At 39.6% G+C, this 20,797-nt stretch overlaps 2 protein-coding genes across 5 annotated transcripts in view; one reads left to right on the top strand and one right to left on the bottom strand.

Moving 5' to 3' along the window:
* The window catches only part of jkamp (jnk1/mapk8 associated membrane protein), a 44,072-nt gene that overhangs the window by 13,706 nt on the left and 9,569 nt on the right, over nucleotides 1–20,797 (bottom strand). The window contains exons 1-3 of one of the 4 annotated variants that reach the window (XM_072568851.1): nucleotides 10,465–10,549; nucleotides 5,277–5,365; nucleotides 1,383–1,537 (exon numbers count right to left, since the gene is read on the bottom strand). In XM_072568851.1, the coding sequence (XP_072424952.1) occupies nucleotides 1,383–1,537; nucleotides 5,277–5,365; nucleotides 10,465–10,468 (248 nt within the window). In that variant the 5' untranslated portion in view covers nucleotides 10,469–10,549. Of the gene's footprint in view, nucleotides 1–1,382; nucleotides 1,538–5,276; nucleotides 5,382–10,423; nucleotides 10,442–10,464; nucleotides 10,550–20,797 lie in introns of those variants that run through there. The other 3 variants (XM_072568853.1, XM_072568852.1, XM_072568850.1) reach the window with 3 other exon arrangements.
* On the top strand, nucleotides 10,589–19,881 carry l3hypdh (trans-L-3-hydroxyproline dehydratase). The gene is made up of 5 exons (XM_072568849.1): nucleotides 10,589–11,116; nucleotides 11,684–11,853; nucleotides 14,801–14,923; nucleotides 15,751–15,888; nucleotides 19,071–19,881. The coding sequence occupies exons 1-5, from the start codon at nucleotides 10,636–10,638 to the stop codon at nucleotides 19,194–19,196; spliced, it is 1,038 nt and encodes a 345-aa protein (XP_072424950.1). The 5' UTR covers nucleotides 10,589–10,635; the 3' UTR covers nucleotides 19,197–19,881.

Raw genomic sequence — 20,797 nt, 5'->3', positions numbered from 1 at the left:
AGGAAACCCACGCAGACATAGGGAGAATGTGCAAACTCCACACAGAGGAACAGATGGGAATTGAACCCAGGTCTCTGGCGCTGTGAGGCAGCAGTGCTAACCACTGTGCCGCCCATTTACAAAAATGAATATGGGCATGAAGGGCTTGTCATAGGAGGACAGGTTGAGTACTTTGGGTCTGTACTCAATGGTGCTTAGAAGGAGGAGGGAGGATCTCATTGAATCTTACAAAACACTGAAGCGTGGATAGAGTGGATGTCAAGAATATGTTTCTACTTGAAAAGACTAGGACCCGAGAGCACAGTCTCAGAGTAAAGGGACAACCCTTTAGAACTGAGATGAAGAAGAATTTCTATAGCCAATGGGTGGTTACTTTGTGGAACTCCTCGCCACAGAAGGAAGTAGTGCCAAGTAATTGAGTGCATTTAAGATCGAGATGGATAGGTTCTTGATTAGTAGCGGAATCAAGGGTTACAGGGAGAAGACAGGAGAACTGCATGATTAACCACGATTGAATGGCAGAACAGACTCAATGGGCCTTAAGGGCACTATGGGTCAACCTACAGCACCTGGACTGCGGCAATTCGAAAAAAAACAGTTCACCTCCACCTTCTCAAGGGCAAGTAGGGACAGGCAATAAATGCTGGCCAGCCATCAACATCCATATACCATCAGTTTTCTTTTTAAAAGCTGCCAGTGACTGAGGAACTCAAATCACAGTCTCCAATGTGATATATGAATCAACATTTGGACAGCATTTGATGAATATGCTAAGATGACAACTAATTTAACATTGTTAGTCAGCTTGTAATGGGGTGCATTTGTGCATTTTGGAAAATGCATATCTTAATACACAGGACCTTGTTCTTTGTAGACAGAAAGAACGGGTACACATATGGCTGCTGCTGCAACAAAAACAAGTGGTTCATTTCTCGGAGCAAGACCTAAACCAGAGTTAACCTGCATGATTTAAAACTTAAACAAAGCTTGAAAGTTAACTATCAGTCATCTTGTAACATAATTCTGCACGGCAATGCCTCTACTCATTAAAATCCACTTGTTAATCGATTAGCATGCTCAGAGTATAAAATGTTGTTTACCCTTTACATTGGTGTTTCTTGCAAATTATCCTGGTGTGTGCAAGATGAAGGACTTCAAGAAAATGTGTATTTTCTCAACTATAAACAGAACTAAGATTATTCAGTTGCATTTCACGTGGACTTCTTGCAGCAACCAAAGATGACTTTCACATCCTCAGTTTCTACTAATTCATTTCCTACCAGAGAAAACTCAACATTTAACCTACTGTGACATTTCCACATGTAAAAGTTAATACCAAGTAACACCACCATTTACACTTATTGTTCTGAAATAACACTAACCTTTTCTTCCCTGAATACCATTCGATAAAGAACCAATGCAAAATCAGAGGCAGCATTGCCATGAAGCCTAAGTACAACCAGTCGTAGAGTTCCGGTGAATCCTCACATTTTCGACAAATCCTCAGTTCATCTGTTCTTTCCCCTCTTGGGCATACCTACAGAGCAGTTGTTTTAAGATAAATGAAAAAGAATCTTCTCATTACCAAGTTACATTAAATGTTTGTGTGTCGCATTTTTCCAGAATAAACTCATGGAAATATATTTGCAAAACCATTTCTATTAAAACTAGCTCCTAACTGTTCGAATTTGGAGTATTGCTGGGCCTCTTAATGAGATATTTGTAACATTGATAGTCACAGGTGAGGTACCGGAAGACTGGAGGTTGGCTAACGTGGTGTCACTATTTCAGAAAGGTGGTAAGGAAAAACCAAAGAACTATAGACCAGTGAACCTGACATCAGTGTTGTTGGAAGGAATCCTAAGGGACAGGATTTACATTTATTTGGAAAGGCATGACTGATTAGGAATAGTCAGCATGCCTTGTGCATGGGAAATCATGTCTCGTGAACCTCATTGAAGCTTTTGAAGTAACAAAGACGATTGATGAGGGGAGAGCAACAGACATGATCAGTAAGGTGTTCGACAAGGTTTCTCGTGGGAAACTGGTTAGCAAGGTTAGAGCGCATGGATTCAGGGAGAAATAGCCATTTGGATACAGAACTGGCTCAAAGGTGGTGTTGGAGGGTTGCTTTTCAGACTGGAGGCCTGTGTCCTGTAATGGGCCACAATGATCAGTGCTGGGTCCACTGCTTTTCGTCATTTATATAAATAATTTGGATGTGAACATAGTGGGTATAGTTAGTAAGTTTGCAGGTGTCACCCAAATTGGAGGTGTAATGGACAGCGAAGAAAGTTACGTCAGAGTACAATGAGATCTTGATCAGATGAGCCAATGTGCTGAGGAGTGGTAGGTGGAGTTTAGTTTAGATAAATGCAAGGAAAAACATTTTGGAAAAGCATATCAGAGCAGGACTTATACTTTGGTAAGGTCCTGGGGAGTGTTGCTGAACAAAGAGACCTTGGAGTGCAGGTTCATAGTTCCTTGAAAGTAGAGTTGCAGGTAGATAAGATAGTGAAGGCTGTGTTTGATATTAGACTAGATTCCCTACAGTGTGGATACAGGCCCTTTGGCCCAACTAGTCCACACCGACCCTCCGAAGAGTAACCCACCCAGATCCACTTCTCTTTGACTAACTGACCTAACACTATGAGGCAATTTAGCTTGGCCAATTCACCTGATCTGCACATCTTTGGACTGTGGGAGGAAACCGGAGCACCCGGAGGAAACCCATGCAGACACAGGGAGAACATGCAAACTCCACACAGACAGTCACCTGAGGCTGGAATTGAACCTGGTACCCTGGTGCTGTGAGTCAGCAGTGCTAACCACTGAGCCACTGTGCCAGTCAGTGTTGAGTACAGGAGTTGGGAGATCATGGTGCAGCTGTACAGGACATTGGTTAGGCCACTGTTGGAATATTGCATGCAATTCTGATCTCCTTCCTATCGGAAGGATGTTGTGAAACTTGAAAGGGTTCAGAAAAGATTTACAAGGATGTTACCAAGGTTGGAGAATTTAAGTTATAGGAAGAGGCTGAATAAGCTGGGACTGTTTTCCCTGGAGCACCAGAGGCTGCGGGATGAAATTATAGAGGTTTAGAAAATCATGAGGGGCATGGATAGGATAAATAGACAAGGTCTTTTTCCCTGGGGTGGGGGAGTCCAGAACTAGAGGGCATAGGTTTAGGGTGAGAGGGGAAAGATATATAAAAAAAAGGACCTAAGGGACAACTTTTTCACACAGAGGGTGGTGCATGCATGGAATGAGCTGCCAGAGGAAGTGGTGGAGACTGGTACAATTACAACATTTAAAAGGCATCTGCATGGGTATATGAATAGGAAGGGCTTAGAGGAATATGGGCCAAGTGCTGGCAAATGGGACTAGATTAGGTTAGGATATTTGGTCAGCACGGATGAGTTGGACCAAAGAGTCTGTTTCCGTGCTGTACAACCCTGTGACTCTGAGTCATTAACCCCTTCAAAATCAATTTCTGAAATAATTTGATGATATATTTTCTTTAATACAAGTAAGATTTCACGCATGGTGCTAACGTCTAAGTAATCATATCAAAGCGCAACAGAATTATTAGTACTCCTGAGCATGCCTCAAGTATTCTATTGCCAGTCAATGCAACACCACAATAATCTGTACTCAAGGAATTTTTCTTTACATATCAAAAAGAACTGATTTAATGCAATTATGTGAACTGTCCAATTTAATGCAATACCTATTATGTGAACTGTCCAATTACAAAAGATATTATTTACCATTCAGCCCATTAGTCAGGTCAGATCGTCAAGATTTCTAATTACCTTTGTGAAACTCTCTAGTCAGCTTGGAAACATTTCAATAGCAGTTCCTGGCCAAAACAAAGAAAGCTTTGGTACTCAGCTATTTTGACTTCGCTCTACCAATTACGTCATTCCTAGATTCTTCTAAAGTGCTTATCTTTTAGTTCTCATGTCACGGTCCAGCTTTTTGAGAGTTTTGTCAATTTCAGAAGTTTGCTTTTTTACAATTTGGCCAATAGAAGTCCAAAACACATTCAACATCATACGAACCCAACAGCTGCTTTTACCCAGTGTAGACTACCTGAAGGTATAAAATAGTTCTGCACAAGATTACATTCAAAGAAGTCTATTTAAGTTAGTTTTCATTGAAATGCAAGAAAAGAAGGACTTGCTAGATGATTTGAAGGAGAAAAAAAAAACAATTTGGGAAATAAGATCAAGAGAGTGGCATGTCTAAAAACAACCTGTATTTCTTTATGAATTCAAACTACAAATTTATTTCAACTAAAATCACAGCATCTTAATGCTTGTAGTTTGAATCCAGAAGCAAATCAAAGACAGTTTATTCAGTGACTCTCATCAGGATGATCATTTTTCATTCAAATTATGGAGTCAACAAGTCTGCTTTGAACATATAAATAAACTCTTCAAGTACACAAGATTAAACAGTGAATAAATGAATAATTATTCAGTCTTTTTATCTATAATTAAAACAAATGCCACTGCACCATATATTGAATTTAGTTTACAGATAGCAGTCATTAGCTCTATACTTTGATAAATCCAACTTGCAAATGCTAATTGCAAAATTAAGAAAACATTGTCTCCAGAGAGCTAGTCAGAGGTCACACAACACCATGTTATATTCCAGCAGGTTTATTTGAAATGACAAGCTTTTCGGAGCGTGCTGCTTCATAGACTTCACCCGACAAAAGAGCAGTGCTCCGAAAGCTTGTGATTTCAAATAAATCTATTGGACTATAATCTAGTATCATGTGACTTATATCCTTGTCCACCCCAGTCCAACACTGGCATCGCCACATCATTCTAGAGTCCTATGAGCAAATTTGTAAATAGAAGACCCAGACACATTTAGAATTAAATACAGACCTGACTGTATGATCAATACAGAGGAACCGCGATTATCTGGCAGTGGATTATCCAAATATCAGATTGTCCGGCAAGATTGCAAGGTCCCAACACTTGGCTAAACTTATCTGGCATTCAATTAACCAAACGAAATACTCCCTGTATCCTTTAGATAATCAAGGTTCCTCTGTATATGTTTCACATACTAAACATAATCACAAAAGTTGTTCAATATTAATGAATATACAAATACTGGATTTTTAAAAAATTGCTTGAATAACAGCTATCATCTAACCACTTGCGTAAACCTGTGATCTCCAAGAGCTAATTGCACCTTTAATCATTGTCAGTTTTATTCTACACAAGAAATGAAAAACGTACAAAACCACTTACCCCACATTCTCCAAACTGTGGATGGCTGTCATTTCTGTTTTCTATTGTTGACCTTCCACAGTATAATCCAGGGCACATTAAATTAACATCTGAAATTAATAACATTCTTAACAAGTTTCCCAAGCATTAAACTAATTTTAATGCAATTATAATGTAAATATTTGAATGATAATTACTATAAACCATTTAAAACTAACTAGATATCAAAGCATTGAAGAATATGGAACCCTAACAAAACCAAGTGGAAAATAATTCCAATGGTAAATTCACATCAGGTACAATAAAAGGTAGTTGTGAGTCAGAGAACTTTCATCACAGTCATGATAATCTTGCCAAAAATTTGTAATGGAAGTGTTTGCGGCCCAAGCAACTACAATTACTTCATCAAAGATCAGGATTGGAATTGTTTGCTGAGGTTTCCAGAATATTTAATTAAATTGTTGTGGTTCTGTTCGCCGAGCTGGGAATTTGTGTTGCAGACGTTTCGTCCCCTGTCTAGGTGACATCCTCAGTGCTTCTGTGATCTTTCCTCCTGCATTTGTAGTGATTTGAATCTGCTACTTCCGGTTGTCAGTTCCAGCTGTTCGCTGCAGTGGTCAGTATATTGGGTCCAGGTCGATGTGCTTATTGATTGAATCTGTGGATGAGTGACATGCCTCTAGGAATTTCCTGGCTGTTCTCTGTTTGGCTTGTCCTATAATAGTAGTGTTGTCCCAGTCGAATTCATTTTGCTTGTCATCTGCATGTGTGGCTACTAAGGATAGCTGGTCGTGTCGTTTCGTGGCTAGCTGGTGTTCATGGATGCGGATCGTTAGCTGTCTTCCTGTTTGTCCTATGTAGTGTTTTGTGCAGTCCTTGCATGGGATTTTGTACACTACATTGGTTTTGCTCAAGAGCATCCATGATCCGCATCCATGAACACCAACTAGCCACGAAACGACACGACCAGCTATCCTTAGTAGCCACACACGCAGATGACAAGCAACATGAATTCGACTGCGACAACACTACTATTATAGGACAAGCCAAACAGAGAACAGCCAGGGAATTCCTAGAGGCATGGCACTCATCCACAGATTCAATCAATAAGCACATCGACCTGGACCCAATATACTGACCACTGCAGTGAACAGCTGGAACTGACAACCAGAAGCGGCAGATTCAAACCACTACAAATGCCGGAGGAAAGATCACAGAAGCACTTCACAGGAGGCTCCCAAGCACTGAGGATGTCACCAAGACAGGGGACAAAACGTCTGCAACACAAATTCCCAGCTCAGCAAACAGAACCACAACAACGAGCACCCGAGCTACAAATCTTCTCCCAAACTTTGAATTTAATTAAATTCTTGAAGCATCCCATGCCAGTCTGCTTTAGGACCTACTGAAAATTCAGGCTTGGACTTGGAAATGATAGCTAACATTTTGCAGGCAATAGCCATTTCAAAGTACTCAAGCACCTTTCCTTGACCTTTATTGAGACTTCTAACATAGATCATCATTGATCAGAAGTTGAACAGGAGCAGCAATATTAATAATTGTTACCACTAATCCACAAGCAAGGTTCCCAAATTCATTATGATTCCAGGTGAGACTGCCAATTCATTATAATCCTGAATGATTCAAACCCTATCCTCCACACTTCAGTTGGTCAAACTAAGGTTAATTTAACACAGGAATCCCTTAAACAAACAAACCAGAAATTGCTAGGGAAACTTAGCAAGTCTGGCAAAATCTGTGGAGAGAAAACAGGTAGCATTGAGTCCAACAACCCTTCTATCCTTAGCTGAAGTTGCTTGACAGCCCTCCGGTGTGACATTCCATGATCCGACTGGAATGGGTTACAATCTACACAGAGTTTTCCAATCACTGAATTTATATTCTGAGAATTTACATTCCCCATCATCTTTGCCTGATGTCTTTTCCTTGTCCCCAAAAGAATGGTTTACTCAAGATTTCAACATGTCTGGTTATGTTTGGTCTGGGCAAGTCAAAATGAATGACTCACTCCAAAACCATTAAATTATCATCTCCATTTAGAAGAATGAAGTCAAGTGTGCGATTGAATTCTAGCCACTTATTCAGATGGATAGACCTGCAATAACTTGTATGTATGTCGCACGTTTAATGGTAAAGTGCTACAAAGGAAGATGATCAAACAAGTTGTTAAATTGAGACATACGGGAAGTTTTACAGGCTCATGACTGTAATTAGCAGTTCAGAGAAGGTTCAATATACTGAATCCTGGGGTGGAGTGAGTGTCTTATAAGAAAAGGTTGAAGTTTAGAAGACAGAGTGATTTTACTGAAATTTGTAAGTTTGTTTTTGTGATTGTTAGAGTAGATACTGAGAGGATGTTTTATCTGTGGGAAATCTAAAACTTGGAGCATAGTTTAAAAATCAGGGGTCTCTAGTTTAAAACAAAATGAGGATGCATTTCTCCTCTCAGTTTTAGCCTTTGGAATTATTTTGGAGACTCAATACTGAATACATTCAAGGCTGAGTTGCAATGAAATTGTATCAAAGGGATTCAAGGGTTATGGGAGGTCGGCAAAAAAGTGGTGTTAAGGCCACAATGAGATAATTCATGATCTTAATTAAAGGCACAGAAGGGACCAAGTAGCCTATGCCTCCTGATTAATTTATCTAATGAGAATTTAAGAGAAGTGATCAAAAAGGTAAGATTTAATTAGCATCTTAAAGTGAGGGAAAGCAGTGAAAAAGTTCACTTAGACAATATTTTATTCATTCAGAAACTGAGAGCTGCTAGATAGGCCAGACGTTTTGCCCATTCCCAGTTACCCTTGAGAAAACTGTAGCAAGTTAAGTTTGTGAACTACTGCAATCTATTTGGTGTACATACACACACAATGCTCTGCTACACCAAAATGCCAATGCTTGGACCCTAGGCAACAGAAGAAAATTAAGAATGGGATACAAGTCAGAACAGACCGCAGAGGATTGAAGGGGTGCAGAAGGTTACAGAGGTTTAGAGAGTAAGAACAACGAAGATTTGAAAATGGTTGAGATTTACAACAGATGCTGTAGGATCAGAAGCCAATGAGTAAGGAGTGCGGTAACTTGTGTACAGAACTTGGTAGTTAGGAAAAGAAGGCAAATTTAACAAGAATGCAAGGTAGGAGACTAGCCATAAGATATTTGCATTGTGAATGCAGAAGTTAAAAAGTGATGGATGAGAGTTTCAGTAGTAGTTGCAGTGATGCAGGGTCAAAGACATGGTATGTTACGAAGAAAGACTAGTCAGTGATGTTTGCAGTGAGGATGTGGATGCTCAGCTCAGGGATAGCAAGGATGCCAGCTGTCTGGTTCAACTTCAAAATCCAAGGTGTCAAAAACTGTGTACATTATGAGACCTTCAGGTAATAACTACTCCCTTCCTAACATTTGATTGGACGCAATTCTGCCTATTCAATTCTGAATATCAAGTAAGTATTACCAATCATAGAGAGGTTAAGATCAATTTGTGAAAGCTTCAAGATCATTCTAGGATAAAGTAATTAGACTGATTAACATTTCTGCTACATGGCCTAATATAATCCCTTTCATCACCAATTATTGCATGTCTGCCTAAAATGTACATAACGCAATGTATCCACCCAAACTCACTGTGGTACTTCCCACTTTGCAAACTCTGTTTCAGGAGGACAAGAGCCATTGTTCAAACATACCAAGCCAGATTGATAGAGGTGGCAAAAGTGAAACATTAACTTTATTAACTTAAACAATTTAAATGAATGTATACATGAGAATAGCAGACAGTGATGCATTGATGAGTATTACAAAATAGTAGCCTGTTCTGTTATGTTGTCCTTACAAAGGAGAATTATTCAATAACCATTATCGATATAGGCTAATTAGATTTAATGTGACAGCAGTTGGAATTCTATTTAAAGTCTAAAGCCTTTTTCAACAAGCTACATTTAATTTTGATGACTTTTGAGTAATCGCCGAAATACTGCCAGTTCTTACAGCCAATATTACAATAGAAGGCATCATAAATCATTTACTCATGTATTAGCTGATCATTTATCTCCTGAATCAGTTAATCTGTTTACAACAATTTGAACTCATATAACAGCCTTAATAAATTAAATCACTTTGCTTCCAATCAGAACATCCACAAAGTTCAATTCCCGCCTCAGATGACTGACTGTGGAGTTTGCATGTTCTCCCCATTCTGCGTGGGTTTCCTCCGGGTGCTCTAGTTTCCTCCCACAGTCCAAAAATGTGCAGGTTAGGTGAATGGCTATGCTAGATTGCTCTTAGTGTCAGGTAAATGTAGGGGAATGGGTCTGGGTGGGTTGCGCTTCAGGTCGGTGTGGACTTGTTGGGCCAAAGGGCCTGTTTCCACACTGTAAGTAATCTAATCTAATTATTTGTGAGCAATGTTTGGGAGAAATTCATATAAATGCAGTTATCTTCAGTTCACAACTGTCATAGAATCACTAGTATCTAAATAAAAGCAAAAATAACAGGAAAATAGAATGTTTTTTGTTTAAAAGTCATTATTCCACTAAGGACTTTTAAACAAGGCTAACAGAAAGTCACATGCAATCATACAATCAAAAGTTATGACAAGGTTCCAACAGAGTTTTGAAAACTGAGTCATGGAGGAGATATACAGTGATTTGTTGTTGCTCCCAACGGCACAGAAATAGCTTAACTTTAAGACCAACACGATACAGAATTACTTTGGCGTGTTTAAAGATTTAAAGAAAGCAACTTATTGATGTATCTATATCTAAATACATGGTAAAGATGCATTAAAGGCCTTGTATGACCAGTAGCCAGTGGGTAACATTAATATTTTTATAAGCTCTTAGTGATTAGGTGGTTATCAGTCACGCCCTTGAGTAAAAGAAAATGTGTTGGGGGGGGGGGGGAAAGAGAATAGTCTGGTTTACATTGAGCGACAAAACAGCCTAGTGTTTTCTGATACATTGCTGAAGGGTCCAAGAGCAATATTGTGGAGGACCTAAACCCCTTATCACCAACCACCCAACACACACACACACACACACACACACACACACACATATATATATACACACATATATACATACATATACATACACACATACATACATACATATACACACACACCTGAGGAGAACAAGGTCCCTTACCCCCACACAAACACAATATTGAGGAGGACTACGTCCCTTACCCATATTTATTTCCAACAGCAGCCACTTCCATCCCAATGTGACGACACTTCCGCCTCCGTGACCCGTCCACTTCCGGCTGGGGGTTAACCGACAGCTGACTTCCTGTTGGGGTGGGGCTAGCTGTGACCCCGCCCCCCTGTCCTGTCCTGTCCTGTCCTCCCCGGGTTGGGATGGATCCAGTGGGACAGCCGCCGGGGTCGGGCTCCGTGCTCTCGGTGCTGGATATGCACACGGGCGGTGAGCCGCTCCGGATCATCACCGGCGGCTTCCCCCCGGTGCCGGCGGGCGACATCCTCAGCAAGCGGCGCTACGTGCGGGAGCGGCTGGACGGCCTGCGGCGGAGGCTGATGTTCGAGCCCCGCGGCCACAGGGACATGTACGGCGCGCTGCTGGTGGGCTCCGAGCGGCCGGACGCTCACCTCGGCGTCCTCTTCATGCACAACCAGGGCTACAGCACCATGTGCGGGCACGCCGTGCTGGCCCTCGGCCGCTTCGCCCTGGACTACGGCCTGATCAAAGAGCCCAGCTCCCCCGAAACCCAGGTCAACATCCACTGCCCTTGCGGCCTAGTCCGGGCTTTCGTGCAATACGACAAGGGCAAGAGCGGGAGGGTCCGCTTCCACAGTGTCCCCGCGTTCGTATTCGCTACAGGTGAGAGAGAGATAGACAGGAGCCGGGGCTGGAGGTTCAGCACCATCGCCTGTGGCTACACAAGGCACCAGGGTTTGCATTGACCGAGATCAAAGTGAATTGATTCACGTTTAAACAAAACGCACCAGTGGAACTCTGGACTGTCAATAAAAAGACAACACACTGGGCTGATCCGGCAGAACTGCTGGAGAAAGAACAGGTTTTAATCTTTCAGGTCAATGACTGTCAGAACAGAACACCTTAAACACGGTCACTCCCTCCACAGGTGCAACATTTTGATAAGTTCATCCAGTTGGCGCTTTTAGCAGCAGGTGCCTGGAAATATATTCAACGCATCGTAACATTTAAGTCTTTAGATGCGCACTTGCCATTAGACATTGCCACGAGCCAAGAAAACGGGATTAGAATCGTTTGGTGCTGCATCTTGACCAACACAAAAGGCCTTTTTCTTTGTATATCTCCAAGCCATTAGCTATACTACTTGCATTTACGGATGGCACAATTCGGAGCTATTGTACCTACACATACAAACAACATACAGTACCAGTTTACTCTCCTCTCTTTCAGATGTTACTGTTGATGTACAAGGATTTGGGAAGATTGCAGTGGATATTGCATACGGAGGTGCTTTTTATGCATTTGTGAGCGCAGATCGTTTTGGTTTAGATGTTTGTACCTCCAAGACCCAGGATCTTGTAAATGCAGCAGTATCTGTCACTAATACTGTGAAAACACATGTATGTAAAGGAGCCAAATATTGTTTTGTCTAATCAGTATTGCACCTTTCTGTACTCTGACTGTAAATGCTTTCTGTGCCCTTATTTTCTGCAGTGGCTAAGAAACTCTGCAAATTTAAGTTGTAAACACCCCATATGGAAGTGCAGATCCCTCCTATGTCAACTAGTTGTGTGGAACAAATTAAACCATAACATTATGCACTCCTGACAATAACTGTACTGAAATTAGACCTTACAAACCTAACTGAGCTCCAAAACTTTTGATATTAATGAACATAGTCATAAAGATGTACAGCACAGAAACAGACCCTTCAGTCCAACCCGTCCTTGCCGACCAAATATACTAAATTAATCCAGTCCCATTTTCCAGCACTTGGCTCGTATCCCTCTTAAACCCTTCCCATTCATGTACTCATCCAGATACCTTTTAAATGTTGTAATTGTACCAGCTCCACCACTTCCTCCGGCAGCTCAATCCATACACTCAACACCTTTGCATGAAAAAGTTGCCGCTAGGTCCCTTTAAAATCTTTCCACTGTCAGCCTAAACTTATGCCCTCTAGTTCTGGACTCCCATACCCCAGGGAAATGACCTTGTCTATTTACCCTATCCATGCCTCTCATGATTTTCTAAATCTCTATAAGGTCACTCCTCAGCCTCTGACGCTTCCAGGGAAAACAACCCCAACCTGTTCAGCCTCTCCCTATAGCTCAAATCTTTCAACAATGGTGACATCTTTGTAAATCTTTTCTAACCCTTTCAAGTTTCACAACATCCTTCTGATAGAAGGGAGACCAGAATTGCACACAACTTTTCAAAAATGGGGGCTCTAATGCCCTGTACAGCCACAACATGACCTCCAACTCCTATACTTGATGCTCTGACCAATAAAGGAAAGTCATGCTAAGTACCTTCTTCACTGTCCTATCTAGCCGAGACTCCACTATCAAGGAACTGTGAACCTGCACTCCATGTGCTCTCTGTTTAGCAACACTTCCCAGGACCTTACCATTTAGTGTATAGGTCCTGCTCAGATTTGCTTTTCCAAAACACCACCTCACATTTATTTAAATTAAACTCTGTCTGCCACATCTTGGCACATTGGCCCATCTGATTAAAATCCTATTGTATTCTGATACAACAGAGAGTTGAGAACTTTACTGAGAACTACACCTCCAATTTTAGTGTCATCTGCAAACTTACTAACTATACCTCTTATGTTCGCATCCAAATCATTTTACATAATGATGAAAAGCAGTGGATCCAGCACCGATCCTTGTGGCACACCACACCAGACAGGCCTCCAGTCTGAAAAGTAACCCTCCACCACAACCCTGTCTTTTCCTTCAAGCCAGTTGTGTATCCATATGGCTAGTTCTCCCTGTAATCCATGTGATCTAACCTTGTTTGAAACCTGCTGTTTATATTCAGCCTTCCCAGATCAGAAAGTTGATGGAAGCTCAACAAGAAGATCTGACAGTTGCAGATCCATCACGTGGTTTGGAATTGGCATAACTTCCCAAGCTGGCAACCTTGCAAACCTGGGATAATAACCTCAGATTTTGAATCTAGGATTTGGTTAAAATATTTCCTGAATATCCCATAAAGCCTTAAAGACAGTACTTACGTATTTTGAAGTGAGTTACGCTATTTGCATCAGGATTAATTTTTTCAGTCTCATTAATTAATAAAGGTTGAAGCTATGGTAGATATAAAAATAAAGTTGATATTATTAACTCAAGGTCAGTATCAGTCCACAATAGTTTTTCCGAAACTATACTTCTCTGCACTGATCTCCATTTCGGCCTAGTCAGTTGACTAGTCTGTGTTCCATTGCACTAATGGTCAGGAGTTTGCATGCAAATTAATTTGCTATTATCTGACAAACCTGTGCTATCTCTAAAGGTATAGTTCTCTATGATGCTCCTGCATCAATATTGATGTCTTTCATGTTAATGAAGGAAACCATCTGGAAGTTAATTATGACAAGCCTTCACCCTTCCAATTTGGCATCCAAGTTAACTCTATGACCGATGTACTCTTTCATTTATAATCACATACATTTTGTGGCTAATAAGTGTGAACTAGGTACTGGTTGCCATTACAAGCTGTTGTTCAAACATCACTTCTGTTTCCTGCCAAAAATAGGTTAATTTCCAGTTAGGTTTAGAATGTTGCTGTGAGCATCTCTAGAACTCTGGAAGTGCTGTATCAAATCACAAGTTAGAACATATTTGGTGGTTTTGAGAGTCAAGCAAAACAAAATTCCAAACAAAACCCTGTAAATTGAAGGTGGAGTCTATTGCTGATATGTATTAATTTCAAAATTCAGCAGTTTTATACAAGTTCATTCCATTTCACAACTGACTGGAACATATGTCCATCAATAGCATGTAGTAGTCCACCAAATGAAACACTCCTTATACACCACGCAATACTATTAACAGATTATATCTTTGGCAGGTCAGTTCTGGGGGGAAAAGTCTCTCCACCTTTCAAGAGCTGTATTCTTACTCAGTCTCCAGGGTGTGTGGAGGAGAATTCAAAATTAGGAAAATAAGTTACCTAGCTTATGATTTTTTTTATTATTAAAAATATTAGAGAGGGCATGTATTTGACTTTGATTAGTTTACTTCTGATCTAGTAAGCTAACGTGTAAAAGAGTTTTATACTGTGGGCATTACCCACCAAATGGTTTGGTCAGAATTCACTCTTGTCCTCTGTGAAGAATATCCAATTTCCTACTGTCACGTTGAGTGTTTAACTATTTTCATACCAAATAGGAGTTTGATTAACGGTTGTCTGTTCAAATTGAGATTCTGAGAAGTAATTTCGTTTGAAAATACTTAACTATTAAAATAGACTTTCAGCTGGTATCTACCACAAAACAAGTTTTACAATTGTTCCAAAAGGTTAATATCAAATCCTGCTTTATTTTTGTAACAGGTTAAGTTCCACCACCCTGACAGTGAAGACCTTGCTTTTCTATATGGGACTATATTAACTGATGGAAAAGATGCATTTTCTGAAGAGCCAACAGCAAATATCTGTGTTTTTGCAGATGCTCAGGTAGGTAAAATAACTGAGTAAAATTTATCAAAATAAACATTATGATCTCTAGTCATTTCATTTAACCCAATTGCAAAATATAAAGTGGTATAAAATCTTTGAATTTCAGTTTTGAAATTCTCAAACTTGTTTCTTTTTAGGAATATCAATTTACAATTCAAGTTCATTAATCAAATTGAACATGACATTCTTCATGCAATAAAGGGAAAAGAAAGTATCTGTCTAAGCTTCTTCAAAATATTCTCATTTTTATGTATAAATAGAATTGATAAGCTCAGTTGAAATTTGATAATTTTGAAAATGTCAGACTTTACCACACTAAGAACAGCTCCAGGAGAATCCGTTATAGGGAACATTTTCACGTGCACTGGAGCAACTCTTGAAAACACAGAGCTATGATTAAAATAGAGCTGCGTACTAATTAGACAATAATTGAAATTTCCACCTCCATCTTTGCAATGCTTTCTCTCAACATTGAATACTTTTTAGACTTACAAACTCAAAATAACCTGTTCATTGTTTCGGCTGAGAAATATCAATCGGTTTAATGGCTGAAATCAAATAAAAAGTTGCCATAGTTCTACTGGACCATAAGGCTGCGCTCTCATTAGAATGATGGTTTAACCCAAGAGTCACCAAACCTCAGGTAAGGGGAGAGATTGAGAAGAAGAATTCTTCATGGTAACCTCAGCCAGTGCAGGAATTGAACACATGCTGTTGGCATCACTGTTTTAAACCAGCTGTCCAATCAACTGAGCTAACCAATTCCCAGTCAAATACAATTCATGCATAAAGAACAGTTTAAACATTTTTTGTGTAACTTATAGGTTGACAGAAGTCCATGTGGCTCAGGTGTGACTGCTCGTATTGCACTGCAGTACCACAAAGGATTGATTCCCCTGAATCAAATGAGGACATTTCAGAGTGGTCCAACGAGTTCGCTGTTCACAGCAAAGGCTGTAGAGGTAATTGTCATATTATCAATATTGTTGCTTTTTGAAACCCAATTAGTTATTTTGGCCCAAGTCATAATGCTTAGCTGCATTTATCTTTTCTGTCAATATCAACAGCCAATAATCTATACCTACTATGTATGGAAATTACAGAAATATGGTATTCACCACAAGTTGTAGAAATTAACTTTGGCTTCAGAAATTAATGTTTATTGGAAATTCCATTTTTAATTGCTCGAGTTTTTCTTCCAATTAATCCTTCTGATTTTTGAAATTATTTTAAATATTCCTTAAAGTTTATAGTACCGAATATCAACAGTAAAGTAAGTTTACAAATATTACAGAATGATCCAGCTTAAGTAGCAAACAGAATGCAGTTTCCATCAATGTGGCACCCAAAGATAGTATTGTTCCATTTCCACTGTACAGTGTGCAAACAGGTTAAAAGTTTTCCATTTCACTACCAAGAATTGTTATCAGTATTAAGTTATGTAATATTAGTTGAGAGACAATTCAACCGTTTTTTTTAAAACTAACTTTCAAATTTAATCAGCATTTAGTCACCATTATACTTAGCTGCACTTTAAAAACTTGGGTCTGTCTACTCCTCCACTTAAAGGTGAGTATCTGTCTAAGTTAATAACTACTAGAGAGCCCAGAAATGCATCTGGATTAAAAATAAGCAATTATCTTTCCTTATCAATTTGTTGTGTATGGTGTACTTCACTAATGTTCTGTCTGCATCATTAAAATAACAGAGAAAAGACTTAGAACAAGCTAGAAAGTTCATTTCCTGAAGCTTTCTGTCTTACACTTATCAGAACTAGGTTACAAGAAACAGATTAGAATTAAGAGACACGTTTTATATGGCACGAGAGAGGCTGGAGATTGTTTGTGCCATAATTGACATGGAGATGCAGAAACCAGTTTAACTGTCAATCTTAATTCTCAGATTCGCAGGTGGATTCTTATTGATCAGGGAACTGAATTCGGGGTGCAGCAAAATTTGACTGTTTCCATATCCCCCTTTCATTGAAATTGGTTTAATGTGTTTACACTCCTTTTTGATTTTGCCCCTCTCTCCCTTCCCTCACTTTTAGTTTATTGCACAGACCTTTATGGACTTTCCACATTAACGTGGTAATTTAACTGGAAAATAAAGGCATTTAGTTGTGGTGGATAAAGCTGAAAAGTAACACAGGTGATGGGGGAAATAAAAAAAAGTACTGAGAGAAAGCATTTATGAATAGAAAAAAAAAAGTCCTGGGGAAAGGGGTTTGGAGATGGATGGTAGAACAATGGATCAGATGTTGTTTTCTCTCTTAGTCCACCTCCTGTGAATATTGAAACATAGAAAAAATACAGCGCAGTACAGGCCCTTCAGCCCTCAATGTTGCACCGATCCAAGCCCACCTAACCTACACTAGCCCACTATCCTCCATATGCCTATCCAATGCCCATAAAGAGGGAGAGTCCACCACTGCTACTGGCAGGTTATTCCATGAACTCGTGACTCGCTGAGTAAAGAATCTACCCCTAACATCTGTCCTATACCTACCACCCCTTAATTTAAAGCTATGCCCCCTCTTAATAGCTGACTCCATACGTGGAAAAAGGTTCTCATGGTCAACCCTATGTAAACCCCTAATCATCTTGTACACCTCTATCAAGTCACCCCTAAACCTTCTTTTCTCCAATGAAAACAGCCCCAAGTGCCTCAGCCTTTCCTCATACGATCTTCCTCCCATACCAGGCAACATCCTGGTAAACCTCCACCGCACGCGTTCCAGTGCCTCCACATCCTTCCTATAGTATGGCGACCAAAACTGCACACAATACTCCAGATTAGGCCGCACCAGAGTCTTATACAACTGCAACATGACCTCAGGACTCCGGAACTCAATTCCTCTACCAATAAAAGCCAATATGCTATATGCCTTCTTTACCACACTATATACCTGGGTGGCAACTTTCAGAAATCTGTGTACATGGACACCAAGATCCCTCTGCTCATCCACACTACCAAGTATCCGACCATTAGCCCAGTACCCCATCTTTTTGTTACTCATACCAAAGTGAATCGCCTCACACTTACTCACATTGATCTCCATTTGCCACCTTTCTGCCCAGCTCTGCAGCTTATCTATATCCTGCTGTAACCTGACACATCCTTCCTCACTGTCAACAACTCAACCGACTTTCGTATCATCCGCAAACTTGCTCACCCAACCTTCTAGCCCCTCCTCCAGGTCATTTATAAAAATGACAAACAGCAATGGTCCCAAAACAGATCCTTGCGGAACACCGCTAGTAACTGCACTCCAAAGTGAACCTTTACCATCAACTACTACCCTCTGTCTTCTTCCAGCCAGCCAATTCCTAATCCAAACCTCCAACTCACCCTCAATGCCATACCTCCATATTTTTTGCAGTAGTCTACCATGGGGAACCTTATCAAACGCCTTACTAAAATCCATATACACCACATCTACCGCTTTACCCTCATCCACCTCCTTAGTCACCTTCTCAAAGAATTCAATAAGGTTTGTGAGGCACGACCTGCCCTTCACAAAACCATGCTGACTATCCTTGATCACATTATTCCTATCCAGATGTTCATAAATTCTATCCCTTACAATTCTCTCTAAGACTTTGCCCACAACAGAAGTGAGACTCACTGGCCTATAGTTACTAGGGTTATCCCTACTCCCCTTCTTGAACAAGGGAACCACATTTGCTATCCTCCAGTCTTCTGGCACTATTCCTGTAGACAACGAGGACATACAGATCAAGGCCAATGGCTCTGCAATCTCCTCCCTTGCTTCCCAGAGAATCCTAGGATAAATGCCATCAGGTCCAGGGGACTTAAATTATATATTTTAAAAATCTAAAGAATTATAACCAGCATATTCAGTTCAGAAACAGAAAGCTACCACTTTTAAAAAAATCTTTTTAAAAAATTTTGAATTAATAAGGACAAGTAACTATTAAGAAATATTTAAAAACTGGTCAAAACCAAAGATTTTTTTGATAGTTTTGTATTAGTGTCTGCATGATATTAAAAGCTTTGTATATAACACAGACTTCAGCAACATTTGTCCAGTTATATTTATTTGGTAGCTTCTGTATATTATGTGCCAACCATGTGCAATATTATAAAAAAGACTGATAAAAAGTCTTTTTTCCCTCTACAGGAAACTAAATGTGGTGATTTCAAAGCTGTTATAGTGGAAGTAGCAGGACAAGCATATTATACAGGAACAGCAAGTTTTTACATGGAAGATGATGACGATCTGAAAGATGGGTTTCTGCTCCGCTAAGAAAAACAAAGGGGTATTTTGATAATGTTAATTCTTAACTCTCCGCTCTTCCCAAATGCAATTCAGCATTGTTAATCTGAATCTTAATATCTCAAGGGCATTGAATTATTTTGGTATAATTAAGTTTGTCATGTGTTTAGTAACTGGTTAATCATGAGTTAAATGTACAATGAGTTTAGAACTAATTATGTATTTCACACTAGAAATATTTCATGCTGAGTAAATCTAAAGTGATATTTCAGTCTGAACAAGGTGCTTATTCTATTAATTGTATTTAAGTGCATCATGCAATGAAACTCTATGCAATGTTAATTGAGACTATACAGTGTAAGCAGACAAGCATGCTGGTCTGCAAAATATCTCTAATGGCTTAAAATCACAATATACTCATGCTGCTATTGAAGTTATTAATCTGAACCTCAGAATATGTATTGAAAACATAGAGCTGTAAATCACTGCCTTCTAGTATCATCACAAACATTTAACTGCTATAACCTGACATTTCAATTAAATCACTAACATTTAATAATTGTTAACCCAGTATGCATAATTATATTTTACTACTAGATAAATTAGATTTCCATTTTGTATGATTTTAATTTGATAAGTCTAAGACTGACAAATCTGCCAAAATTATTTATAATGTTTAATTTAGTTTTATTTAATTAAGAAATGTTGGAGAACAATAAAGTACATTGTCCAACTGTGATGCACTTGGTTTTACTTTGCAATAAGGTCAGATTAGATTAGATTACTTACAGTGTGGAAACAGGCCCTTCGCCCAACAAGTCCACACCGACCCTCTGAAGCGCAACCCACCCAGACCCATTTCCCTACATTTACCCCTTCACCTAACACTACGGGCAATTTAGCATGACCAATTCACCTAACCTACACGTTTTTGGATTGTGGGAGGAAACCAGAGCACCCGGATGAAACCCACGCAGACACTGGGAAAATGTGCAAACTCCACACACAGTCACCTGAGGCGGGAATTGAACCCGGGTCGCTGGTGCTGTGAGGCAGCAGTGCTAACCATTGAGCCACCACGCCGCCCACAAGTTGCTATAATATTTGGCTGTATAAGGGTCCCAAATTTATAAACGTCCAACATATAAACATTGCCTGTACTTACAAGCAGCAACTTTATATTGTCCTACGTTGTATTCAGACTTGAATACAAATTAATTTGTGAACGGACTTAAGAACAGAACCATTCATAACCCAGAAACTGCCTGGACAATACAAAGCCAGATTAAATTAACCATATAACTTGTCCTGTATTGTCCAGGGTATTGAGCTTCAGCTTCATTTTAAGATTGAAATGCTGAGACAAGTAGGAAAATATATTTCAATGGAGTAAATGGTCAAAGCGGTTGTAATGTTATTCAAAGGCTTTTAATAAATCAAAAGCTCAATCATAAAGTTGCTCAATAGAAACCTGCAAAATGTCTTTGTTGGACATTGAGTGGCTTTATTAACGTCCCATTGGGGGCTAGTAGAATATCTATAAACAAGGAAACCATTAACATTAGAATTCAAAGGTACAACAATGCAAATTGAACACAATTTCACATGGGATAAATCTTCTGATACTTAAA

Source organism: Chiloscyllium punctatum, chromosome 4 (assembly GCF_047496795.1).
Source record: "Chiloscyllium punctatum isolate Juve2018m chromosome 4, sChiPun1.3, whole genome shotgun sequence".
In the NCBI taxonomy this organism is placed as follows: domain Eukaryota; kingdom Metazoa; phylum Chordata; class Chondrichthyes; order Orectolobiformes; family Hemiscylliidae; genus Chiloscyllium; species Chiloscyllium punctatum.
The sequence above is the reverse complement of the archived record's forward strand: the minus strand, read 5'-3'. Positions and strand labels throughout refer to the sequence as shown.

Coding starts and splice junctions, on each gene's coding strand:
- l3hypdh (XM_072568849.1), top strand. CDS start 10,636: ATGGATCCAGTGGGACAGCCGCCGGGGTCGGGCTCCGTGCTCTCGGTG. Junction 11,117..11,683: donor CGCGTTCGTATTCGCTACAG/GTGAGAGAGAGA, acceptor CCTCTCTTTCAG/ATGTTACTGTTGATGTACAA. Junction 15,889..19,070: donor TCACAGCAAAGGCTGTAGAG/GTAATTGTCATA, acceptor TTCCCTCTACAG/GAAACTAAATGTGGTGATTT.